The 27,878-nt window shown below is 37.3% G+C and overlaps 1 protein-coding gene across 4 annotated transcripts in view; it reads right to left on the bottom strand.

Annotated features, from left to right (window-relative positions):
• Window positions 1-807: 807 nt before the first annotated feature.
• The window catches only part of AP4E1 (adaptor related protein complex 4 subunit epsilon 1), a 39,592-nt gene continuing 12,521 nt past the window's right edge, over window positions 808-27,878 (bottom strand). Inside the window, exons 6-21 of one of the 4 annotated variants that reach the window (XM_038418858.2) lie at window positions 26,907-27,066; window positions 26,186-26,352; window positions 25,403-25,476; window positions 22,374-22,496; window positions 22,170-22,279; window positions 21,628-21,767; window positions 20,732-20,844; window positions 20,465-20,583; window positions 19,133-19,435; window positions 14,822-14,936; window positions 12,533-12,668; window positions 10,146-10,404; window positions 8,713-9,288; window positions 6,719-6,903; window positions 4,856-5,013; window positions 808-4,302 (exon numbers count right to left, since the gene is read on the bottom strand). In XM_038418858.2, coding sequence (XP_038274786.1) covers window positions 4,142-4,302; window positions 4,856-5,013; window positions 6,719-6,903; window positions 8,713-9,288; window positions 10,146-10,404; window positions 12,533-12,668; window positions 14,822-14,936; window positions 19,133-19,435; window positions 20,465-20,583; window positions 20,732-20,844; window positions 21,628-21,767; window positions 22,170-22,279; window positions 22,374-22,496; window positions 25,403-25,476; window positions 26,186-26,352; window positions 26,907-27,066 — 2,899 coding nt within the window. In that variant the 3' untranslated portion in view covers window positions 808-4,141. The remainder of the gene's footprint in view (window positions 4,303-4,855; window positions 5,014-6,718; window positions 6,904-8,712; window positions 9,289-10,145; window positions 10,405-12,532; window positions 12,669-14,821; window positions 14,937-19,132; window positions 19,436-20,464; window positions 20,584-20,731; window positions 20,845-21,627; window positions 21,768-22,169; window positions 22,280-22,373; window positions 22,497-25,402; window positions 25,477-26,185; window positions 26,353-26,906; window positions 27,067-27,878) is intronic. The other 3 variants (XM_043493258.1, XM_043493259.1, XM_038418859.2) reach the window with 3 other exon arrangements.

The following is a 27,878-nucleotide window of genomic DNA, read 5'->3' as shown; positions in this document are numbered from 1 at the left end:
CACTGATGTGGTTGCCAGGTGAGAACTGAGAAGCCTGCAATACCTCTTAAAAGGTTTTCATTATAAAAACTAGAGTAAGGATAATATAAATTGTTGTAGAATTACCTAAATAAATCCAACTATGCCCATCTCACCACCACCCTCCATTTTACAGATCAGGAAATTGATGCAGAGAGGTACAACTGACTTGCTCCAGAACAGATGCATTTAGGGCTAGATTTGGAGCCCCAGAATTCCCAGTTCCTGCTCCAAACTCTAGCAGCAATGTACCATATGACAAGCATGCTCAAAAGCAGACAGCCCCTTCCCTAAAGAGAGGTAGACAGGGGGGTACTAGGATACAAATATCCACACGACAGGCTGTGATCACAGCATACCAGTAGCCTAAGAATTGTCAAGTTTTTTTTGTAGGCAATAACACCATTGCACTAATGAACTCTAGGAATGATGAAAGCATGAATGCTCAACCCACAGTTTTCCTGTAGTGCCGAGATCATAATCTGGCTCAATTCCAAAAAGAATATGAAGCCGCCATGGAATACAAAATGCTGCTGAAATAACAGACTCAAAAATAGTGTGACATCTACCCTTCATATACCTGAAGCTAAAATACTTGTCATTACTAATTGCCATGGTGAGCAAATTTAGTGAAATACATACGTTACATTCTTTGTCACTATTTTGCACTGAGAAAGAATAATGAAATGGGGGCTAGTACTGTCATTCACCATGTAAAAACAGGCACGTCTGTCCCTGCTTGCTAACACATCTCATTTAAGTTTTATGTACACAATGCTTGCCAGTATAGACAGACCATTTTTCTGACTTTTATTTAATCTCTTGGCAGTCGCAGTCTAGACCTGCAGTCATTAAATTACAAATCATCTATGTTGGGTAATACTTCTTCAATAATATTAAATGCAATTATTCTAATAGTACCACTGTTAAGGTACACAGCACCAAAGACACATGCCCAGTTAAAACAGCTGTAAAACTGGGCTGGAGATTTTATTAGATGCACATTATTTAATTACAGAAAAGTGTAAACAAACAAAAGTTTTGGTGGACGATCTAAAAATAAAGGCTGTACCTCAGGTACAAGCGAGCAAACCCTTCATGTCACAGCAATATAAGACCCTTGATTGTTTTCTCAGAATCTGCATATTTACAGCTCAAAGTGCATTAACTATATGGTTAAGTTAAACAAACCAAGGTGGAAAAAATTAAGGATAAAGAGGAGAATCACACCTACAAGTAAACAGAAGGCATTACTGGTTTGTTTCATATCAGGAGAGACTCAACATCCCATTAAAGATATGGTGAAAAATGCATAGGCTAGAACAGATATTTCTGTAATTTTTTATAATACACTGAAATCCAATTATAGCACCCAACTTGATTTACATTCTGTACTAGCAGGGAAATTAAAATAAGCTTTCATTCATACAAATTGTCCCAGAGCATTAAATATACATTATTTAATATATGCAGAATGTTTAATATATTTACAGATTTAGTGCATTTTAATAAATCCCTCAATTAGAGGGTATTGTAAAAGCAGTGACCAAAAGATCTTTTCTTATGTCATAGTACCTGTGGTAATATAAGATAATTGGCTTAACCTCTAAAAGAAGTTATTAAAACAATGTTTGTGATCACTGGTGTATCAAAATTACATTCTTTATATGATTTTATGAACATTTAACAAAATGAAGCAAAATAAAAACAATTAATACTTTTCTTTCCTCAAACACTGATGTTTGCCAGATGAAAACTGAGAATATTAAGATATCTCCTAAGGTTTTCCTTTTCAATATAAAAATAGCAAAAGGATAATGCAAATTGATGTAGAATTCCATTTCCTTTGTATGCCACACTTGCAAGCATTGTTTGCACAAATGTCAATTCTTCTAAATGTAAAGAAAAAAGATAGCTACTTGTGAATTACTATAAAGTTGTGCGAGAAAGTGATGTGTTTCATTTGCTGTCTAAATAAATGCAGATCACAGGATTCCAAGGCGAAGATGCTGGGTTTTGGGAATGATAGTGACAAAGAAGGGGAGAAACAATTGAGACACACAGCATGCACGCTACGCTGATTAGATCTATTAAGCCTTATGGCTTGTCGACACAAAGCAGCAATGTACACTATGTGGGTGTGATTTTGAAAGCTCACTAACACATTGTGTATTAGCTGGTCCGTGTGGACCAGGGATCTCAAACTCAAATCACCACGAGGGCCACATGAGGATGAGTACATTGGCCCGAGGGCCACATCACTGAAACCTTTTCATACAACGATACAAAAGTATAGTCAAACATGAAAAAAAATGAAGAGTAATATAGTGTGCTATTAAAAGTTAATGTATTAACTTTTTTCAAAACTAATGTAAAGAGGGGTTTTAATAAAACAAATACTCAGTAATTCACCTCACTCAAATGACAAAGCACGCATTTACTTTTAGAATTACTTTGGTTAAAGCCCTACCTCTGTCCCCTGCCCCGCCCTCACTCCACCCCTTCCATAAGGCCCCGCCTCTTCCCACCCCCATTCCAACCCCTTCCCCAAAGTCCCCACCGCAACTCCACTCCCTCCCTGCCTCTGTTCCAACCCTTTCCCCAAATCCCCACCCCGGTCCCGCCACATCCCCGCTCCTCCCCCCTTCTTCTTGGAAACTCCTAAGCACTACTAAACAGCTGTTTGACAGCGGGAAGCGCTGGGAAGTAGGCGAAGGAGTGGGGATGCGGCACGCTCGGGGCGGAAGCGGGAGCAGGAGGGGAGGGGAGGGGAGGGGAGATTGGCTGCTGGTGGAGTCGGCACCCACGGCAGGCCACAGGAAATAACTCCAGCCCATGGGCCATGTTTTTGAGACCCCTGGTGTAGACCCTGCCAACGCACACTGAAAGTTCCCTAATGCACTTCAATGTACAGCACTAGAGTAAAACGCACTTGGGAACTTTTAGTGCGTACCAACAGTGTCTACCTAGACCAGTTAGTGCACTTTAGAAATCACACCCCCATAGTGCACATTGCTGCTCTGTGTAAACAAGCCTTTAGAAACATTCAGAACCACACAATTACGTCCAAACCATGTATAAGCAATAATTTGCAAAGACTGATAACCAATCAATACTGTAGATAATTAACATTATAAAATAAAACTCAAAGTAAATTTAAATGGTTTCAGTCCAAATTAAATACACAACACCTTCAATACTGTCACACAGCTATAATAAATCCAGGCTTAATATTTTCCTCTACTGTCCTTTTGAAAAATATCTTTGGGACATGCACAGTTCTTTTGATGAGTGTTACAGACTTCTACCAAAGACAAGTGAAGAAGAGGAATAAAATGAAAATGACAAGGAGCTGCAGATACCAGACACATGACTTGGATAGCAATGGACCTCCATCCAATGCAGCCATCACCATGCAACTCCCAGTTTTAGACACCTCTCCCATTCTCCAAAGACTGTCTGGATGACATGAGTCAAGTCCTTAACTGGTAAATGACCAAAAGATCACTTGCAGTACTTCTGATCATTTAAAGCCAGTGAAACAATTATGAAGCATGCACTTCTATCCTCTGTGGAAAGATAACATACCACGTGCAACAGCCAGTATAGGTCTTGTTTCCAATAGTGCTTAAAATGCAGCTTTAGAAAAAGCTCATAAATGAAGTAAATTGTAATGTTACAGACAAGCATTTTTACAGTATAAAGCTGACTTCATAGCAGTGATGTTTTCCTTAAAATAATATTTAAGTACTAAGTAGCTGCTCCTAACAGTAAAGGGTTGCTACATATAAAAATTATGTAATAGAAAAATAAATACTTTCAATCATCTACAATAAACTAAGGAACATACATTTCATTTAAACAGTTAGCAATACTTCATCGGGTCATCTGTCAGCAACTGTACAATCCTGAGCACATTTCTGCAGGCACATCGTAGATCATTCTGCTTTCCCATTAGTCCATATGGCACATGCCAGTCGGTGGGATGGGGGGGAGGGGCTTGAAACCACTTTTGAGTATCATCTTAACTCATTTTGCTTTGGTAAACATTTGTGTAACCCTGTAAGTCTTTTGTATGCATTATTTTTACACCAATAGGTTAGAAAAGCAGGCACTGTTGCAATTAAGATTCCTCCATCACCTTTTGACACTGATATAGTAAACTGTCTGGAAGAGCAGAACAAGAGGATCTAAACCACAGTGCCAGTGTCCTTGCATGAGTACGACAATGCAGCAGACAGGGGACTGATGGAAGTAGCTGGCATGCCACTATTCCCTCATTACCTTAAAAAACAAACAACAAATAAACTTTAAAACTAAATTAAATAATTGCAATTCATATTAAATATAGTTCAAATTGAAGTGCGTTTCAAATGTAACATTTTTCTGCCCTCTTCTTCTCTCACACCTGCAACCATCCCATGCTTCATCACCAAACATCATTCCTAATTAGCCCATCACTCCAATTTCATGCTTCATTTCATACAAACCTTCAAAGCTTGCAGGCCAGTTCCCTCACCTCTTTCAAAATACTTCTGAAAACATATCTATTTTGGGAAGCACTTAAGATAAAAATGAGAACATGCCACTCTATTATTTGCCATTGTATTATATCCACTTATACCTTTACACACCAGCCCTCAACATCTGAGCAGACTTACTAAAGTCAATGGAGCAATGACTGTGTAGAGTTACTCGTGCACAGGTGTACAGGATCACAGTCAGACTGTAAACTCTTTGATGCAGGAACTTATTTATTTGGCACAATCTATGTGCTGTGCAAAACCCTGGGCACTTACAGCACCAAGATATAGAATATAAATGTTAATTCACTCACCAATAATTTCAACAATATGGAGCTTTAATTTCTCCTTCAGGGCGTTCAGAACTACTGAGAGAGATCCCTGAGAAGGTGACATTTTTAGATTTTGTTTCACATCATTAGAAAAGGACAGCCACAGTTTCCCAAAGTCTTCAGTGGTAATTTTCATTGGTCTGAAAAAAAATTAAACACAAATCTGAGTCTGAATATATCTGATCTCCAAAATAATCTGTATCTGAAACCCATTATATAGCAAAGCAAGCAAACTATTTTAAAAATGCCCTTGTGGAAACACAAACCTTCCACCCCACAAAATATAGAGCCTGAATTGCTTTTTACAGCCCTCTAAATTAAAAAAAAAAATAATTTAACTTAAATCTAACATTAGTGCTGACCAACTTCAGAATAATGCCACTTAAATGTCCAAGTTATAAGCCCCTGAAATAAAGAGTTTACTATGGAAACCTTATGTCACTCTCAAGTATAAAGTCTAATTTAAAAAACTTAAATTGGCTGCTTGAACACAAAATGTTACTTCCACTACTTCAGGAATGAAAACATTGAGAGTTGAAAAATAAAGAGTATGAGCTGTTTTTACTGTAAAAGTGGTCAGTCCTTTCACGCAATTTGGGTCCCTGAATTTAAAATAAACTCAGTTTCAAAGATTTACAATTTACTTTCTGCTGAAGCAACGTCTTTATTCTCCTTTCTGTCCAATTTCATTCAACACTAGAAAAGAGTATTTAGGATTTCCAGTGAATGTGTCCAAGTGGAAAAGCATTAGGTAGTCTTAAGGGATTTGTACTTAGCTCTTAAATTGATAATTCAGTGGAAATCAATATTTTGGATAATCTAGGTAATTGAATCCTTTCTAAAGATAGTTTTGGTGTCTGCCCAAATAATTAAGCAGTCAGAGGTATTAACATTCTTTACTATGCAAAACCTTTGTGGCAACATTACTAAGTACCTTGTCTCACCACAAAACACCGTATTTTCCATGGTAGCAAATAAGTAGTGGATACTAAAAAAATTGTAAGTGTTAGTATAGAACAAAAGAAAGAGTTAATCTTTTATAGTGTGGTTTTGAGACAAGTATGTTTTTTTATTATTTGAAATACAAAGCTAAACTCCAAGGAAAGAAGTTGGGAAGAGGGAGGAGAGAAGAAGAGAAAAAGATTCCTGCCTGCATTACTAATCTCAGTCTCTCTCGTAGTACAATGCAAGGAATTTAGATCATACTATCTTAATTTACAACAGAAAAACTTCTCACTATCTCAAATATACATTTAAAAAGCAAAAGAGAAGGTGGCAGAAAAGCCTGTGAAAGTCACTATGTATATAATTTTTAAAGCTATGAAAATGATGGGAACTTTAATGCTCATTGAAGGTGTTGGACTGACATTCCTAATTTCTGAAATCGTCAATTTATAAGAATAGGCACAGCAAGGCAATTGCTGTACTAGCCTCCTTACAGTGCCCCTGCTATGAATGCTTAACCTGGACTGATGACTATTTAAGATGAGCTGGTTGCTCGCTCTCCATGCCTATTCATTCATCGTCTTTCTGCTGAGACTGTAACAAAGGAGCCAATTGTGATGATGGGGGGAATGGTAATGGCATTACTGGCCTCTAGAAACCAGACTAATGCCAACACACTTACTTCACATAATAATAGGCCATTGACAAGTGGTGACATACTGTACGAACATTACCAGTCTGAATTAAATTAAAAACCAACAGCCCACAGACAGAAGCCTCTATTTCCCATCATCAGCCTCTTGAGCCATCCTGTGCTATTTACTTTGACTGCAATACCAGATTTTTTATTTTATTTATTTATTTATTTTTAAAAAGAGTCTTATTTTATCAGTAATTTACCTGATGAAATCGGACAGTGAGAAAGTTAGTGAAAACTCAAGATGAGTATCCGTATCTAGATGATAACTAATGGAGCCAGAGAGAATGCCCTCTGTACAGATTTTTTCCAACTGCACACACTTTTGGCAGCTTTCCATGCTTTGAGCTTCTATTACAGGAAAATGACAGCTAAGACTCTCAAAGATCTACAAATAAAGAAAAAAGTTAACAGAAAATATTCAGATTACTTTCAACTAAAAATTGCTAATCCAGAATATACAATCCCTGAATGCACCAGGACTGACTCTGATCTTACACACATGTAACCTAATTGACTACAATGGCATCAATCCCGATTTCCATTAGGTGTAAGATCAGGATCACAAAGGACAATCCCACCCCATTATGCACACTAAATTACATTTAACTTCTATGGAAATACACACAGCAGTTTCACTAGTCAAACAATGAAATTCCAAACAGTCAACTGAACAAAATGCTAACTACTTCTCTACCAGGATTTTATTATAAAATAGCCATTTGTCTTAGCAGAGGGTAAACAGGAAATCTTGTAAACAGAGAATGCGCTTTGAATTGCTCTCACTGTACTCCATCATTGCTAAATAAAACCATGATACTGTTGCATGTTTTATCCACCACACTGTAAATTTACCCATGACTATTGTACTGCTGGTTCAGGTTTAACTATAAAATTGTATAGAAGTACACTTTGACTGACTATTCAAAGTGAATTTAGTGCTCAGGAAAGTTGTTGAACGGACAGCCCTGGAAACTGAAACCTTGATTTATCCTCAATACAGGTTCACACCACAGACAGTGAAACTGCAAGATTCCCCACACTGTGCCAACTATATGCAAAACCACAAAGTGGATACCACGTCTAGGAATGAAGATAATTCCATTTCCATCAACATTCACTCTTTGGCCTCTGCTGAGGCTGCCACTCTGCCACCGCACAGGTGCCAACTGTGGTAGCAGTCTGTGGTATGGACACTTGTCAGCTAAGAACAACATAACCAACTAGACATGTGATGGCAGCAACCTAGCATGATTCAAACCAGAAATTCTAAAGGAAAAAGGCATCAAAACCCATTACCTGTTAAAGCTACTTCTAATAAGCCTTTTGCTTATTTCCACTGATCCAGTTAGCAATGGACATCTGCAGAAACTGAATTCCCTTTCAGTGGATTCCCTCTCCCCTCCTACCCCAAAAGTCTGCCCTTTTGCTTTTGAACAGGAGACAATTTCTATAGATCAGTCAGCACTCTTATGAACATTGATTATCCAATGCTCAATGCTATCACTGGCATATACTGTCATTTTGAGGATATCTAAATGTTTTGGGGATGTGCAAGTGGCTACATCTTGGAATATAGCAATCCATAAATACTTTTTTGGGTATATCTACATTTGAGCTAGGAGGTGCGATTCCTAGTTTGCAAACATGTACCCATGTCTCGCTAGTGCCTAAAAGTAGCAGTGTGTCCTCAGCAGCACAGCTGGCGGCTCAGGTTAGCCACCTGAGTACATACCCGAATGTACACAGGGAGGCTAACCCAAACAACCAGCCATATTGCTGTGGACACACTTTTATTTTTAGGCAGTCATTCAAGCAGAGCCAGTGTGGATATGTGTACCCTTCCCAGCTCAAATGTAGACATACTCTTAGATTAATTAACACATGTAAAGGTTTGAGGTTCAATCAGTAAGATTTTTCTATTATATCCTTAATGGTTTTTTACCATGATACTCCTTTACCAACCATTATACAAATCCCAGATGTAGCTGAAGTCCTAAAGAAATCTCTAAAACATCTTGATTGCTCTCACTACATGAGAACAAAAATAGTAACATGTCTGATTCCTTAAAAGTCATCAAAAGCTTATCAACTGTCTGAACTACGTGAAAAGAAAAACTCACTGTATGTCATAAGTAAAAAACAGAGGAAACCAATGGTTCTCTTCTATTGTACAAGTAACAATTAATTTTCTTACCTTAAAATGCTCTGCACTTTCAAACACTAGGGTCACAGTTTTGAGTGGTGAGATGCTTTTGTTGGCAATGAACAAGATAAGCAGTAAACGGTCATCTGTCCAAACTTTACATGAGTACATAGTCAGGATGTCACTGCTACAAAGCTCTACTATTTCTGAATGAGGGTGATCAGCTAGTTCACCTGGTAAGCAAAGACTCAAGGGGGCCTTATTGGCAACTATATCTGGAACACTTTGGGAAGGCTGAAAAACTTCAATATTACTATCAGCAAACAAAGAGGATGCCGATAGTCTACAGTTTGAAAGCTTCTCATCCAGTACAGCTTCTGTTAGGGATTGAGACGTATCAAATGATACGCTAGCTTCCAAAACTTCTGAAGAACTCAGTGAGACTTTCCTTAATCCAAGATGTTCATTGCCCTGAAAGTTTTCCTTATTGTTAGGAGCTGTATCAGGTAAAGGACTGAAAGGCAAGGTAGCAATATTCTGGAAACTAGATGTTTCTTTGCTATTCTGGGTTTCACTTATTTTTGATTTTTTTTTGAACTTCTGAGGGGTGGTATCTGCTTTCCCCATCTGAAGAAAAAACAGAAGAGATTTTTATATTTATTTTCTTTAACTTGGTGATTGGCTCAATTAACAGAGTGAAACCTGTCTCGAAGGACCAGGGACAAAGGGCAGATAAAAGTCAACTGTCCAACAGAGGTGACCTTTAAATAAAGATTTGTTTTAAAATATGCACTGGACACTGCATGGGACACTTAAGAGGTTACTTTGAAGGCATTAGAGTTGTTCTGTAGTGCAGGCATCATTGTGGTCCCTGTACAATTAGGAAATACTTTATCTTCTGTTGAAAAGCATCTACATGTACATAAAGATTTCGCAGAAAATCAGGGATAAGATACTAAGATTTGAACAAGCAGTGCTGATAAAGGTCACTAGAAGAAGATTCTTTGAATGGTGAGTGATTTTACTTCTCACATTCTACTATAGCCAGGCACAAGTTATGGATAATGTGTCAGTCTTAACCTGTACTAACAGGTATGTGAGCTCTGCAACCTCCAATGGTCCTTTGAAGCTGGGTTAAAGGTAGCGAATACTTGGGAAGCTTAGCATAACTTGAGCTTTGTGAGGAGGCAGGGCAAGCAAACACAGGGGAGTTCTAGCTATTCAGGACAGTTCACTCCAAAGTCTTTAATAACCAAAGAAGTTGCTTGATTTAAAAATCTGTCATTTAAAGTATTTTTTGCTCCTTTCTTTTTAAGAGCCCCGATAACCGGGTTCTTTAGGTAATGACAATATCCTTTTTTTAATTCATGTCACAATTTTAAATGCTACTGAAACACTGATTTGAGAGCAACTGAATATAAATAACTAATTAAATACAGCTATTTTGTAAACTTTGTAACTTGTAATTTATAAAAATCACTTACCAGACTGATAGTGTTGTTTGACCCTAGCCCCACAAACAACGTTGATGCTAGCTGCTGCTTCTCCTTGTCTTCCTCTGAAAGGCTGACTACCTGTTGCTCAGACTGTGTCAGAGGAAGATCAACTACATGTCCCATTAATATGCTATCCTGAGGAACAGGTTGTGTTTTATCTTCTTTTCCTGTTTTGGTCTCTTTTTTCGGGAGGTAGCCTTCTTTCCCCCATAATTTCCTCACACTATCAAGTTTCAGACAATTGGTCCTAAAAAGATATGTAATAAAGCAGGGTCAGCTTGTGAAAGTGTTATTCTGAAAAGCAAAGCCATTCTTACAGAGATTTCTGTAAATTTGCACACACTTTGCACTTTAACATCCCAATGGACAGAATAGAAACTAGCCTTCTTTTGTCTCCATGGACATTCCATGCTAGCAACTTTCTCTGCTACTAGCTAAGCACTCCACAAATGCACACTCAGTCCCTGCTGTGAAATCAGCAAGAAGTGGATATACTATGCCCAATTTGCTCTCAGCTATTTAGGTTTTTATATACATCAGCAATTACAAAAAACTTTCCTTCACTTTTTATAAATATTTTTGTTGTAGATTTGACCATATTTAATTTAGGTGGGGTCACTAACGGTGAGGAAGATCCAGGAAATGGGATTTAACAGACATGGGCCAGATGTGGAGAAAACTGACTCATGCACACACAAAAGTCTCATTCTTGATATTGATATTTCTGTTGTTCCAGCAGAACTGAATTGTTTTGACAGATCATAATCATCTAGAGCAGTGGTTCCCAACTGGGGTTCGCGAAATGTTACAGGGGATTCTCAGGAAAAAATTGCCTAATGGCGGACAGAGCTGTCCCTAGGACCCCGGGCAGCATGGGGCCAGCAGCTCAGAGCCCCGGACTTCCAAGAGCTAAGCAGATCAAAGCAAGCGTATCTATCACACTGAGGAGGAGATTTAAACTTCAAGACTCCTTATAAAAAAAAAATGTAAAGGGATGTGGATATTTTTTGCTGTTTTTAAAATTAAACAGGCAGCTAGTATTGTTTTTAAAATTATTATGAAGAACGTGTTTAAGCTTTGTTGTAACGTGCTTGGACTGCTCAAGACTGAATGCTTCTTTGAGTTGGTTTCTTAAATACCTTCATGCTGTTTCACATCTGATACTCCCTGATGAAACATAAGAGCCTTGTGTTATAACAGGCTTATTCAAAGTGATACAAGCTATGAAAGTGAGATGTTGGAGGAGTGATGCTGTTTTCATAATGTAATAAAAGTATTGTAATGATAAATAATAAATAGTGTGTAATAAGCATGGTCATAAAAACAAATGTTATATTTCCAAGATCACTGCTTTTATCATTTATACTCAGGTATAAGAGAAAATCCCTGGAAATATTCATTTTTAGGAGGGGGTTTGTGAGACTTGACATTTTTGTGAAAGGGGTTCACAGGTTGTTAAAGTTTGGGAACCACTGATCTAGAGTGAGGCACTTCCTTGGATAAATTGGGCCAATCCCATGTAAGGCTTTGAAGATTAGGAATAAGATCTAGAGTTTGACAAGGTGTTTAATGAGAAGCCAGGGATGAGAAGCATAGTGAGACTGGAATACATTATTTCATAGAAGTATTGAACTTAGTAAGTAGTGAAAACCTGTAATAAACTTGAAGATGTAAAGCACTTTGTAAATGCTGCACATTATACGTTTGGACTTTACTTTAAAAATCTGAGATAAGTTAATTTTCTATTCAATTTAAACTAACCTCAACACCAGCAGAGCCTAATACCAGCACAAGAATATGCTTGAACACTCTGGACAGACTCTCAGATAAAGCACAAGACTTGCCAGACTTGTAAATATTCTATGGCTGTAAGTGCAATGAATGAGTAGGGTTTTATGTTTTCCCTTGTGCTAATAAAAAGAGAATTTCTGACTAAGTTGACATTTCTGAAATTCTTCAACAGTACTTGTGAGAAACATCCAGCTGTTCCATGATATTTTAAAGATGTTAAGTCCCATTTAATAACTAACTAATTTGTGTGGAACTATAATTATTCACGGATCTCTGAAACTTAAGGGAATTTCCTTTATTACAGAGTTTTGTACTGTCTGAAGAGTAAGATTCTGAAAAGCTTGCATTTTCAGTGCATAAATATCTTCTAGTTAATCTGACAAAAAAGGTATCCTTGATTATTTCTTTTTTGTATACTGGATTAGCATAGTGATTTCTTTTTACATAATAGCTGTTTTCAAGATCTACTGTTCTAAATTAAGTCCCATGTGATTAAACAAGTAGCAAGAAATCAACCCTTGACAAGAACATAGGTTTAACTGCACATGAAATTCTATATTTGAGTTCAAAGATTGAAAACTCACTCTTTCTGACCTATCTCGGCACTATTACCAGACACGTCTGAACCAAGAGAAAGACCAGCAGGAGATTGCCGGCCAGTGAAGCCAGATGAAGACATGCTTGAAGTAAATGACAATCCATAAGGTTCAAAATTCAGAGCTGCAATACAGACAGAATGGCATTTATCAAGACGGATCATAAAACTTTAAAAAAAAAAATTAAAAAAATCTAGCTCCTTTAGAAAAAGACAAGTTATTCTAGCTAAGATTTGTCAATTTTCAGCCTTTACATTCAGGATTTTATCCTTGTTAAAACCAGCTGTTCCTGTTGCTGATTTTTTATTTCATTTTAGACAGATAGGCTTTTTCCTCTCTCAAAGAAACATGTACACATACACCTCCTTGGTTCGTACGTAAATTCACATACAACTTTTTTTTTTTAAAATTGAAAAGCATCAGAAGTTATATTTTCTCCCCTAAAAATTATTGTCAATACCTTTTATTATTATTTTTTTCAAGAGACATTGCACAGGACCAAAATAAACCAACTTTTGCATGTGCTCTTCAGACTGCACATCCTCTAATGTGTTTTGAATTCACATTAAGTTTGTCCACACACACACACACACACACACACACACACACACACACACACACACAATTTTTTAGAGCACATACATATGAGAAGCTCTTCACTGGGGTTCATGCTTATTGCACTATTCTCTTGGCAATGGGGCATGTAGGCCATCATCAAAGCTGCTATGGTTTTCTGTTCAGATCCTTAACGGGGGGAAATAACCTTTTGTGTTTGCAATAGTTTTCTTTGAGGGCATAGGATTGGGTTTTTACTACATTTTTTAAATATAACACTTGATATAAATTATCAAACACTTAGATCTTCCACGAAACCATAAGGTTTTCATGTCACTGAACACACTGTCAGCAATAACATTTTTAAATTAAAGTTAACTGTTTCACCTCTTATTAAAAATATGTTTAAACCAGTAGAAGATACTAATGACTACCTGAAGAACCACTGTTTGTATATTTGATTTCTATAGTATAAATATAAATACTTTTCTTTATAAATCCATAATAAACTACACACCAGACCGCCACTTGGGGATGTTTGTCAATGTAAATACCAGTAATTCAGCCACCAATTCTTCCACATGAACAAAGAGGAACTAAATATATTTGCATCCACAACCAATATCAACGTTAAATACTTCTTAAAGTGTGATTTTTTTAATATTACCCGTTTCCACAGTTAACTTTCATTTCCCAGAAAAAGAGGACCGTACATGCCATATAACTTAAAAGAAAGCCAGGAGTACCTACCTTGCTTAAGAAAATCAAATGCTAGAAGTATCCATACTATACACAAGACTATTGTACTTTCTGATTTTCCACGGTGAACCACAACATTATACACTTGTAATCTTCCTTGGGACTTCATTTAAAACAATGTTTTGTGTATTTTTACACAAAATAGCTACAAAATGCTTTCTAAATATATACTAAAAATAGGGTAGATCAAATAATTCTGCTCTTAGATCTATAGAATCTTTCTACTTAAGGTTTTTATAAAGGGATATCCCCTGTTTTCTAAACTGTTTATATAAATAAAGCAAAAGTGGTATTTCTTCTAAAAAACAAAGCCCAGAAACCAATAAAAAAAAAAAAAAAAGGACAATAGTGTGGCCAAGATGTGAATGCTAAGTACTATAAGACTGGGAATTCCACGCCTTTATCTTTATGTTCTTGACTCCAGAGCAACAAGATATTTGTAGGTGAAGTAACACATGCTAATCAGGTATGACATTAGCCAAGTCCCAAAGGGAGCTTAGTCCAATCTTCAATAAAGAAGAGTTTTTTGGATGAATCCTAGTGGCCAAGGGTGAGCTAAGGAACTGGCACAAAGTAGCAGAGGGTCTGAAGAACATCACAGAGCAGCCTGAGATCCTCTGCATAATCAAAAGCTGAATATGCAAGATAGGGTCCCAGTGCACACTACGGGTTTGATCCAAAGTTCAGTGAAGTAAATTGGAGAATTTTAATCAACTTCAACGGACTTTGGACCAGGCCTTGTTTTAAGCACTGCAATCTATAGCCTATGTAATTCAGGAAGCTGGGCAACATGATTCGCTTCTAGAGTTGTGGATGACATTTTTAAATGGAGACGTAACATTTTGGGGAAGAAGAAGATGTAAATGGATGGTGTTCTTACACCAATGTTATACTAACATTTTAATTTGTTTTAATTGTTTGGCTAATTTGTCATACATTTAATAAATACAAACCAACAGCCACCTTTTTCCTGAGAAAGCTTCTCCTCCTGTCTCTGATGATGAGGTTTATATGGTGCTGCACCACAGCTAAGTCCTTCAGCCACAAACCCATCTAGGAAAGATAAGGAAGCATCTACCTACGTTGAATTCAGAAAGACAGTAATAATCAGAATCTTTCCACTAAATAAAACTAATATTTCTTAACAAAGGAACTTTCTATTTTATAAAAATGCAGAGTGCTGACATCTCACAGCTCTCACATCTGCATCACTAAGAAGATAATGACAGGTTTCAGAGTAGCAGCCATGTTAGTCTGTATTCGCAAAAAGAAAAGGAGTACTTGTGGCACCTTAGAGACTAACAAATTTATTAGAGCATAAGCTTTCATGAGCTACAGCTCACTTCATCGGATGCTCACGAAAGCTTATGCTCTAATAAATTTGTTAGTCTCTAAGGTGCCACAAGTACTCCTTTTCTTTTTGCGAATACAGACTAACACAGCTGCTATTCTAAAAGAATATCAGAGGAACAGTGGGGGTGGGGTGGGGGGGGAGAAATACCATGGGGAAATAGTTTTACTTTGTGTAATGACTCATCCATTCCCAGTCTCTATTCAAGCCTAAGTTAATTGTATCCAGTTTGCAAATTAATTCCAATTCAGCAGTCTCTCGTTGGAGTCTGTTTTTGAAGCTTTTTTGTTGAAGTATAGCCACTCTTAGGTCTGTGATCGAGTGACCAGAGAGATTGAAGTGTTCTCCAACTGGTTTTTGAATGTTATAATTCTTGACGTCTGATTTGTGTCCATTCATTCTTTTACGTAGAGACTGTCCAGTTTGGCCAATGTACATGGCAGAGGGGCATTGCTGACACATGATGGCATATATCACATTGGTAGATGCGCAGGTGAACGAGCCTCTGATAGTGTGGCTGATGTGATTAGGCCCTATGATGGTATCCCCTGAATAGATATGTGGACAACGGGCTTTGTTGCAAGGATAGGTTCCTGGGTTAGTGGTTCTGTTGTGTGGTTGCTGGTGAGTATTTGCTTCACATTGGGGGGCTGTCTGTAAGCAAGGACTGGCCTGTCTCCCAAGACCTGTGAGTGATGGGTCGTCCTTCAGGATAGGTTGTAGATCCTTGATGATGCATTGGAGAGGTTTTAGTTGGGGGCTGAAGGTGATGGCTAGTGGCGTTCTATTATTTTCTTTGTTGGGCCTGTCCTGTAGTAGGTGACTTTTGGGTACTCTTCTGGCTCTGTCAATCTGTTTCTTCACTTCAGCAGGTGGGTATTGTAGTTGTAGGAATGCATGATAGAGATCTTGTAGGTGTTTGTCTCTGTCTGAGGGGTTGGAGCAAATGCGGTTATATCGTAGAGCTTGGCTGTAGACAATGGATCGAGTGGTATGATCTGGATGAAAGCTAGAGGCATGTAGGTAGGAGTAGAGGTCAGTAGGTTTCCGATATAGGGTGGTGTTTATGTGACCATCGCTTATTAGCACCGTAGTGTCCAGGAAGTGGATCTCTTGTGTGGACTGGTCCAGGCTGAGGTTGATGGTGGGATGGAAATTGTTGAAATCATGGTGGAATTCCTCAAGAGCTTCTTTTCCATGGGTCCAGATGATGAAGATGTCATCAATGTAGCGCAAGTAGAGTAGGGGCATTAGGGGACGAGAGTTGAGGAAGCGTTGTTCTAAGTCAGCCATAAAAATGTTGGCCTACTGTGGGGCCATGCGGGTACCCGCTGATTTGAAGGTATACATTGTCACCAAATGTGAAATAGTTATGGGTGAGGACAAAGTCACAAAGTTCAGCCACCAGGTTAGCCGTGACAGTATCGGGGATACTGTTCCTGACGGCTTGTAGTCCATCTTTGTGTGGAATGTTGGTGTAGAGGGCTTCTACATCCATAGTGGCTAGGATGGTGTTTTTAGGAAGATCACCAATGGACTGTAGTTTCCTCAAGAAGTCAGTGGTGTCTCGAAGATAGCTGGGAGTGCTGGTAACGAAGGGCCTGAGGAGGGAGTCTACATAGCCAGACAATCCTGCTGTCAGGGTGCCAATGCCTGAGATGATGGGGCGTCCAGGATTTCCAGGTTTATGGATCTTGGGTAGCAGACAGAATACCCCAGGTCGGGGTTCTAGGGGTGTGTCTGTGCGGATTTGTTCTTGTGTTTTTCAGGGAGTTTCTTAAGCAAATGCTGTAGTTTCTTTTGGTAACTCTCAGTGGGATCAGAGGGTAATGGCTTGTAGAAAGTGGTGTTGGAGAGCTGCCTAGTAGCCTCTTGTTCATACTCCGACCTATTCATGATGACGACAGCACCTCCTTTGTCAGCCTTTTTGATTATGATGTCAGAGTTGTTTCTGAGGCTGTGGATGGCACTGTGTTCTGCATGGCTGAGGTTATGGGGTAAGCGATGCTGCTTTTCCTCCTGGACACTACGGTGCTAATAAGCGATGGTCACATAAACACCACCCTATATCGGAAACCTACTGACCGCTATTCCTACCTACATGCCTCTAGCTTTCATCCTGATCATACCACTCGATCCATTGTCTGCAGCCAAGCTCTACGATATAACCGCATTTGCTCCAACCCCTCAGACAGAGACAAACACCTACAAGATCTCTATCATGCATTCCTACAACTACAATACCCACCTGCTGAAGTGAAGAAACAGATTGACAGAGCCAGAAGAGTACCCAGAAGTCAACTACTACAGGACAGGCCCAACAAAGAAAACAACAGAACGCCACTAGCCATCACCTTCAGCCCCCAACTAAAACCTCTCCAACGCATCATCAAGGATCTACAACCTATCCTGAAGGACGACCCATCACTCTCACAGGTCTTGGGAGACAGGCCAGTCCTTGCTTACAGACAGCCCCCCAATGTGAAGCAAATACTCACCAGCAACCACACAACAGAACCACTAACCCAGGAACCAATCCTTGCAACAAAGCCCGTTGCCAACTCTGTCCACATATCTATTCAGGGGATACCATCATAGGGCCTAATCACATCAGCCACACTATCAGAGGCTCGTTCACCTGCGCATCTACCAATGTGATATATGCCATCATGTGCCAGCAATGCCCCTCTGCCATGTACATTGGCCAAACTGGACAGTCTCTACGTAAAAGAATGAATGGACACAAATCAGACGTCAAGAATTATAACATTCAAAAACCAGTTGGAGAACACTTCAATCTCTCTGGTCACTCGATCACAGACCTAAGAGTGGCTATCCTTCAACAAAAAAACTTCAAAAACAGACTCCAACGAGAGACTGCTGAATTGGAATTAATTTGCAAACTGGATACAATTAACTTAGGCTTCAATAGAGACTGGGAATGGATCAGTCATTACACAAAGTAAAACTATTTCCCCATGGTATTTCTCCCCCCCACCGCACCCCCCACTGTTCCTCTGATATTCTTGTTAACTGCTGGAATTAGCCTACCTTGCTTGTCACCATGAAAGGTTTTCCTCCTGATGGCGTATCTTAAGTGATCACTCTCCTTACAGTGTGTATGATAAACCCATTGTTTCATGTTCTCTGTGTGTGTGTGTATATAAATCTCTCCTCTGTTTTTTCCACCAAATGCATCTGATGAAGTGAGCTGTAGCTCACGAAAGCTTATGCTCTAATAAATTTGTTAGTTTCTAAGGTGCCACAAGTACTCCTTTTCTTTTTAAGAAGATAATGTATTCCATACTTACACTACCGTCCAAGGGATTATTTTGTATATAGAAGGTATTGAGATAACATGTTAAAACAGAACATCAATTTGGATGGTAGGTCTTAAACATAATTAGCTTCTCTACAATTTTCCAATATGACTGGTAGTTTAGACAAGGAATCTTGAACAAAAGAACTTGCATCCCAACACAATCTAACTGAACGCCATATAAATATACTAATTTTAGAGTAAAATTAGTAAGGGAAGTAAACATTTCCCTTCCCAAATACTATACTTCAATTCAACTACTAGTAGGCTGTTCTAACAAAAAGTAGACAACACAAAGACAAACTAATGCTGTATAACACTGGATACACAAAAGGCTGAATTTGCCTTCCTAAAAAAATCATTTTATAAAACAACAAATATGAATATAGCATAGCAAATGACAACTTCATTGCCTCTTAGTATCACAGCACATCAAGACTTATCAAGAATCCCATTAAGAATGCTTATTGCAACTCATTCTAAGTGATTTGATAGATTTGCATCTTTCCTCTTACACATATCTAAATATAATCATTTTAAATACATATTTTATAGAAATACATGAATCTTTAGGCTCAGAATACATATGTTACAGTTATCTTACCATTATCTCATCACAACTGGCATCAAGTGGAAGCAAGTTTTTCATCAGCTCCTTGTTTTCACACAAATGTTTTAATTCAAAGGCATACTGCCTCATGCATGTGTCTAAAGAAGTGCTGAATTCCTGCATTAGTTTATCAACTGTTTTAGAACAAGGCATACGGGATGATATTTTAGTGATTGCAGACATAATCCAGGCTTTGGTTTCAGAAGTAACAAAGGTCTGCTTCAGCAACCTGTACAGTTTTGTTATAATGACTTCTGGATCACCATCATTTACAAGGTAGGAATACTCCCCCAAAACCTACGAGCAAGACACAGATATAACAGACCTTCAGTTACACAGGAATCAGTGCTTTCATCTTGGAAAATTAATATGTAATGGTAATACTCTAACATAAAATCCACCTCACATTAAACAAACCATTATAAGATAAAGAAATCCTTTAAATTCTGGACTTATAAAAATTCCTTCTAATTATATATCCATCTAAAATAAAAACAAGGAATATACTGTGGAAAGAAACATAGTGTCTGCTGGTTTTCGAGTATTGCTGGCTGATCCTCAGTTTAAGATCATCTCACTGTAGTTCTACCTACTCTACAAAACTGACCACCACTCAGAACAGTGGTCAGCAACCAATTCTCTCTCACCCTGAAAACAGTTTAATTCCTAGTGTAGAGCAGATCAAACTACTTGCATTTATTTAAAAAAAAAAAATAATCAATCTCAACTTAAGGTTTCTGTTTGCAAATCAATAATGTTTTCTATAACGATGCCTGTCATGTCTACCCTAGTAATTAAACTGTTTTCAGCACTGGTTCGAGGGGACCCATTTGTGACAATCATAGTCAGCAAAGTGCAGATTTTCTAGTGCAGATAGTGTTTTCCAAGCTATATTTCAATTTTAAATGGAAAATGCCCGAGATTACATTTTACTGCATTTGTAAAAATGCAAGTGAAATACATCAGTGGGATGCCAATTTTTGGTTCATTAAATCAAGTAGCTGCCCAGTACAGTGTTAATCCAATACCTATACAAGCACAATTAACCATCTGCCCAATTTCCAGTTCAAGTGGAATCTGCTTGCTTTCACAGGTGTCACAGAAAACAAGTTCAGCAGCTGGGCAGGTCATCATAAGGTTACGAATGCTTTTCACAAACACATACAGCCTTACTATGGAAAAAACATAATCTCGCAGCCACTGAAACAGGTGCTTGTTTCAGTGTAATAAGTTTTTGTTTTTGTTTTTTAAAGAGAATATAAAGTTTAAAAAGCCATGACAGGCAGTTTTCATATCTATCATATTTTCATACTGCATCAATCTTACCCAACTCATTACTTGAAGAAATTTCTGTGGATAAAAAGTATCTTCCTCCTCCAGCAAAGAAAGATAAGACTGGACAGCATAAAGCCTTAGTTGCTCATCTTCCTTTTCATCATCAAATCCTAAAAAGAAAATTACACATTATTAAATCTTTGCTTAAAAACTTATGCTACATGTGTCACGGAATTCAAGACAGATTTAGAAAAATAAAACCAAGACATTAGCTAACAAAGCATGGCTTCTCTTTACAGAATTCAGTAAGTTACCCACCTTCAGCCAACAGCCTCAAGAAGTTGTTTGGGATGTCAGGGTGCATTACATCTCCTCCTACCGAAAATACTGCATTCATAGTCTGGATGAACCACTCATTGTCAGGGGCATATGTATACAGAACATTAAGGGAAGATAAACATAATACCCTAGTATATATTTTATCTATTTTTTACTTACAATCGGGGGGGGAGATGTAAAAAAAGTTGAGGGCACATACACATATGGAATATCTGAACAGACAAGTGTTCGCTATTTAAATATTTTCCAAGCTAAGGAAGGAGAAAGGATGAATAGGGCAGTTTTCCCAGAGCCTGTGGTTCCAAAAGTGTTACCATATGTGAATCTTTTTTCTTCGAAGTGTTTTGCAATTCCAAAGCATGCACCATTGCTGTCCTGCAGTGTTCTCATTTAATGAGGATACTTTTCGGACTACTGGGGATTTTTTATTTACTTATTTTAAATAAAGCCATATCATGCTCCACAACTACCTATTTCATTGGAAGAGCTGCACTCTACTAGGAAAACCATACTCACAATTAGGAATTGCTGAAGTCTAATTCAATAAGGCACTAAACTCCTTCTCTCCTTCAGATTACAGTGCATGTTTTTTAAAGTTTTCTTTTAAGAGAATTAATATTAACTTAAAAGGTGAACTCCAAAGCAAATCCCAAATGCTTCAGTGTCCTTTACTTTGTGATGAAATTTAAAAAAATATTGAGATCATTATTTCTTCTCTTTATTTTTTTAAATTTGAAATAAAAAATTATATTAACCTGGCTTCCCTCTTTTTCCTGGAAGACCACAAAATGATTTTTGGAGGGTGTGATTAGTGATGTCACATGAAACTGTAACAGAAGCTTTGGCTCTAAATCTTCAATAAAAGAAAAGGATATTTCTCAGCTAATTCTGCTATTTTGCCAGTTAAGTTGATGATGGTATATTCTTCCTTGCTTTGTCTTAAGTAGTCCAGCATCTTTTGAATTATGACGGTTACATTCTGCCCATTGGTAATTCTGTAAAGAAGCTCCAATGTCTGAAGGGGAAAACAAAAGAAACAACATTTAAGTAACTCTAATCACACAAACACAGGAGTGACACACAGACAGGAACTTAGTGCCAAATTGGACAAAAATCTTAAAAGCAATATATTATTTTGTTCTCCAATCATACTGGCATTTATCATCTTCTTAAGAAATGTTTTTAGAATGAAATATAAGATTTGTAGAAAAGGAAAGGAGAGAAAACAGAGTATAGAGAGGACTAAATTTTCTATAGAATTCTTTTCACACAGTTACCAGAGCCGAACAATATAAACATGCCTTTGTTTGATGACGCCACTATTGTAATATTAAGGGCATTTGCTCTAAAATGACATTAATATAGCATGGACTTTAAACATTAAGCTCTCTTTGTGGGTGTTCAAAAATCAACTTACCTCCCTTTTGATGATAGGATCAGGATGGTCTAGACACTCAATTATTGTCATTTGGTGCTGAAGTGCCAGATTTGGATCCTGCTGGATAACATAGGTCAGAGCCTTTAGTCCTAGAAAATAAATTATTGCACAGAGAGATGACAAAAGATCACATACACATGATCAGATTAAAATCTTCTTGCTGAGATGATCAGGTATCCTTACCTAAATACTTCAAATTAATTTTAGGCGATAGAACAAATTTTCCAATGCATTTGGCAGCCTTCTCAAGCAGATCAGATTTGGGGCAAATGGTATAAATTGTTTGTACACATTCAAATAAGATAGCTGGTGGGAAAACAACAAATAGTAAACAGCAGTAATTTAAGAGTATACATTTATATAACAATGCATTTTCATAAAAAAGCTAGCACATACAAGTAAAAAATCTTCATGTCAAATGACGACTTTCTCTGGAAAGGGGTTGGGCTTAATATTTTAAAGCAATCTGGTATGTGTGCTGCATGTAGATTTCTGGGATCTTAAATATTATCTCATGAAATATTTTAAACAAGTGTTACTGTTTAGATGTGAATAAATTTCCTTCTTTCAGGCAAGCAATAGCCCTATTCCATCTCCCATGAATGTGATTCACCCAACTAGAGGAGATATCAAGATTGTCCTGTTTAGAAGAGGCCAAATAATGTAGCTGGACAATGGCTAGGTTGGGTACATAGCCACCATTGCAGAGTGGGATTTCAATTACTTTGCACAAGTGGCTGGAAGTATTTTCTCTGCTTTATCATCCACATACCAGGAAGATGACATCAGAGGAAGATGATGTTTGTGTCTTAATGTAGAAAAATTTAGCAAGCAGTTATTGTTAGTAACATGAAAGCAAACAGAGGTCATCTGGTAGGGAGCCTAGTACAGTTTATGTAGTAGGATGGATAGATGAACTGCAGAAAGTGTGGGCAGAAGCTCAGTAGTTTGACTTAAAAAAAAAAAAACCCACCACCACAATAATACACTTCTCTGTCAACAACAGACAGGACTTTGGGGTCCAACAATGGATTATTAAGTTTTAAGGAAAGAAATCTATCTAAAACTGGTTTGCCATTTACGTTTAGTGTATGGAAGTTTGAATTGATTTTGTTGAACAGAAGTTTCCACCATCTGCTATTCTGACTGATTTTCAGGAAAGGTACATTCAATGTGAACTTGGGGACTATCACAGCAGCAGTTACAAAGTCATTACAAACAACCGAGATCAACAAACCTTATGACAGACAAAAGGGACAAGAGCTCAGAGGCATAATTCCTCTTGAGGGAAAAAAAATATTTCTGCTGGGAAAAGCTAAATGGGAAAACAAGTGAAGTGAAGGAAAAGAGATACAAATCAATCTTTTAGGGCACCAATTTAGGTGAGTCAATAGCAAAATTCAATATCCACGTTAGATTGCCAATTGGTATTTAGGACCATAACAGCAATTCACATGTTTTTTCCACATCTCATATTAGGTTAGCAACCGGATGAAAAGACCAGAATCCATCAATTGTTAGCAATTAAACTAAATATGAGACAGGTATGTGCACTAACTGTGCAGCTACATGCAACAAGCTAGGAATGTCTGCAAGGTATGGCTTTAAATATTAGAGAATTGGCTATATTGCAACAAAGTAATCAGAGATTTTAACATTTTCTCATTGGATCATAGATTCTTTAGCACTTTATCAACAATTAACATATGGTGAGCAAAGGAACGCACATATAAATTCTATTCTCGGTGTACATTTCACTTGATAAGTGCCAAAATAAGGCTTTTCACATATGGTTGTCTACTCTGATCCCTAAAGTATTTAACATTCAATCTTGGGAATCCAATTTCCTCTCACTGTGCAGAGAATTTATGCACATTAACTCTTTTGAGAGTTGCATGTGTAAATCCATCATACACTAACAAACCCCTCAATGTCTATGTTGCTGTTTGTGCATAAAAGCACACCTCTGACATACAAGCAAAGTGAAACACAGTGAACGGATGGTTGTAAGATTTGACACGTTTCATCAACGTATCATTTGCCAAAAACAAAAAATAAAATAAAGGGATGGGGGAAGTACTCAGCATTTCATGTACACCTCACTTTCATTAATTCTTAGAAAATACACCTCGTCAAGAAAATAGACTCCTAGAGCTTTGGGGCATATGTTCCAGTTATTCAGCCACTTGCAAAACCAAGTCTTAATTGTCCATCAATCGCTGGCAACATTTATGGCTTCATTTTAAAACCATTAACTACTATATTTTTTAAGAGTAAAAGAACAGTTGTTAATTTCGTGTTCTAGAACCTTAGATATTTGTTCTTGAAAGATAGCAAAAACAAGCCAACCTACCCACACGTCCTTAAAACTCTCCATAGTTTGCAATATGCCCTTATGAGTTGGAAATTATTGTTTCTTGTTGATTCTCCTCTACTGTCAAATATTTTTGAAGAGTAAATTAACATGGCCGTTTGCAACAATTATAAGATTTACGGTAGTGCCTTATGTCAAAATACACTTTCACATGCATCAGTGTCAATGAGCTCTGGAAATAATTTTAACAGGAGGTTCTAGAGTGCAACTCAAGAGATCACAAGTGTGTTTGTGAAAGGAAAGGATAGCGCATGTGTGTGGCGTGCACGCACACACACACACTTTTTGTTAAGTTTCTTAACAACTAATCATGTGGAGGATTTTTTTTTTTTTTTTTTTTTTTTTTTTTTTTTAAAGAAACCTGAAGCCCAGTCCTTCCTTCTGACACACAAGGCAGTATCACTATTTTTTTATTTTTAAGTTAGCTACTAACTATAACGAATACACCTGTGCAATTGATGATTTCGCAAGTACAAGATGTTGCATATTTGAGGAAAAGAGCAAGCCCAACATAATTTGGAGGACTTTCACATAGTATGCAGCAGTTTGAAGGCACGCAAATTTGGATCTACAAATATTTAGTTGTTTCCCATTAAATTCTCTTCACTTCAAAAACATTTCAAAACTACATTATACAGGAATATGTAATTTCTGTTCATGTGTTAACATTACTAACATTATATTTCCTTGCTTTATAATTCACCAGTCACAATACCCAAATTCATGACCTCACCATATTACTAAACAAAAAAATACATAGTTACTCATGTCAACAGCACAACACTTACATTTTCATTCTTTGCAAATATTTGTACTTATGCAATATATTCTCACCCACCATATGTAATATTATGATTTATTTCTGCTCTTCTTAAAGACTCATCCAGAACATCATACATTAATTCACTTGTCCTGTTACAAAATAAAAATTGTAAAAAAAGGTCTCACTTTATTTGAAGCCCAGTAAATTAATCACAAAAAACAAACAACCCCCCACATCTGTATGTAACTGTTTAGTGAAAAAAACAACATCCTAATCCTACAAACTGCTCCACGTGATTTCAATGAGACTATTCATATTAATGAATTTTCATTAGTGCGAGTAAGGGCTCTACAATCTGGCTCTAAATGGCATCTCACAAGATGTTTACTACTTTCAAATAAGCAGTCTATTGCATCAAAATAGACTAAAAATACATTCCTTGCTGATCAGTAAATAAGACAGACTTTTTGGTTAAGAGGAATAAAGAACTCAAACTAAACCCTTACAAAGGACAGCATTCTTTTTACACTGTCTTGTCTTAGATTTTCACTGTGATCATATCATCAACCAAATTCATGGAAATTCTGATCTCAAGTCCACAAGCGTCTCTCACCACATATCCCATAATCAGCTGCCTGACCCTCACAGGAGCTGAGAAACAAGTCGTCAAGTATAACAACTTTTCAATAAATCACTTTTCACAGTATTGGTTAATAAAGAGCAAATAGAACGTATTAATCCTTTATTTTCCTTTGTGTTGTGAAAGCACAGTAAAAGTTATGCATTACCACAAAATAATGACTCACTGTGTATTCTTTCTATTTTCAAATAATTTATTACATAGAAGAAACTGGTTACCTTGGATCATCTTTTCCTAACAGCCCCAGTATTCTTAAGAGCTGAATTTGTAGCCATGGTGCTGGCACGCTGTGGTAATTGAAGTCTATAGGAAGCTTTCCTCCCACTACCTGCTTTAGAATGGTTACAAAGCTCTCTGTCAAGTCCTTGTATCCAGATGCATTTTTCTAGACAAGGAAAAGAGAAATACAATTCAAATATTTTAAGTACAGAAATATACCATAAAGCCATGACAAGGATATAATCTTATTAACTATTATTCAATAAATTGTTCCATTTCCTAATCCATCACTTCTTCCTCTCAAACCCAAACATCAACTCCTTTTTGCTTTAAGCTTAAAGTGTTTTCCCTGCATTTTCAACAAGACAGTGAGTATGACTGAAAACATTTCCCTTGAAACGGTACACTGAATTCACAGGCAATCCTCAGCATAATCTATAACACACTGAAAAAAACCTAAACTTTGGACTTAAAAACAGGGCCATTATGCCAAAGGTGCTGATCACCAGGGTCAGGCTCCGAAATGGTCAGCTGGGGCTTTTGTCAAGGGTTGGAATGCTAATGAATATAGTACAGATTACCACGATTCACCTTCATAATTAAAGACAAGTTGACAGACTATCCTTCCAGAGTGATTTTCCTACAGAACAATTTTACAATTGTTTGTACATTTTAATAAACAGCCTATATGTTCAATTAGACTTCTAATTCTCAACCTACCTTAATCATTTGAAGGTAAATGTGTAAAGAAGCAGCCATGACTCCAACATCCCTGTCACACAGGGCTTTCCGGAACTTGTCATGGATGTGCTGGACTTGGTTGGGAGCAATGAGATAGAATTTGTACAAGGCCTGAACTGCTTTTCTTCGGATAATTTCCCTAAAGAGAAACATTTTTCTTTAAAAGATCAAGCAACTTGACCCTAAATAGAAGCTTTACTTAACCTAAATTGTTTCTCTATCTTATGAAATAGATACTTTATTTTTAAGAAAACTACTGACTTTGTAGCATTTCCCACTTTTATAGCTAGTTAGTTAGTTAAAATATTAACTAATCACCACATCATGACGCCTCTGAAAAAGTATCATCATTCAAGTTTTACAAATGAGGACACCGAGACAAGAGAGAGGATAAGTAATCTGGCAAAAGCCACATGATTAGTCAGTGGCACAGCAAGCATAGAGTTTAGTAGTTCCTGGAGTTAGATCATGCTTCTGCTACCTTTTAGTTTAGCATGTACACCGTGCTAGCTCTGTATTTTCATGTATGTAATGTTATTAACTACAAGGCCTGATAATCAAAGGGCTGAGCACCTGCACCTCACCAGTCTTCAGTAGGGTTTGTGCATGCTCAGCGTCTCCAGAAATCATGCATAGATCCTTCTGTGATGTAATGAATTCCAAGGGTACAATTTGTTCCTCCATTTACACTACAAACACTTCTTAACCCACATACATTGTATAACAGTATCTCCACATGTATAAAGTTACATGACATTTATCCATCAACAATGCTTAAGCAAAACAAAAGATATTCATTATGCAATCAAGAATGCACAAACTAAAGGGAGTGGGGGGGAGACACACAAAAGGAAAATTTGGAAAGGAACACAAAGTTGTGAATAATGACTAAGGAAGGATTCGGAGCAAAAACAGTATTTAAGAGAAATATTTATGTACTGAAATAAAATA

This window comes from Dermochelys coriacea, chromosome 10 (assembly GCF_009764565.3).
Source record: "Dermochelys coriacea isolate rDerCor1 chromosome 10, rDerCor1.pri.v4, whole genome shotgun sequence".
In the NCBI taxonomy this organism is placed as follows: Eukaryota; Metazoa; Chordata; order Testudines; family Dermochelyidae; genus Dermochelys; species Dermochelys coriacea.
Note: the sequence above shows the minus strand (reverse complement) of the source record. Positions and strands in the feature narration are given on the sequence as shown.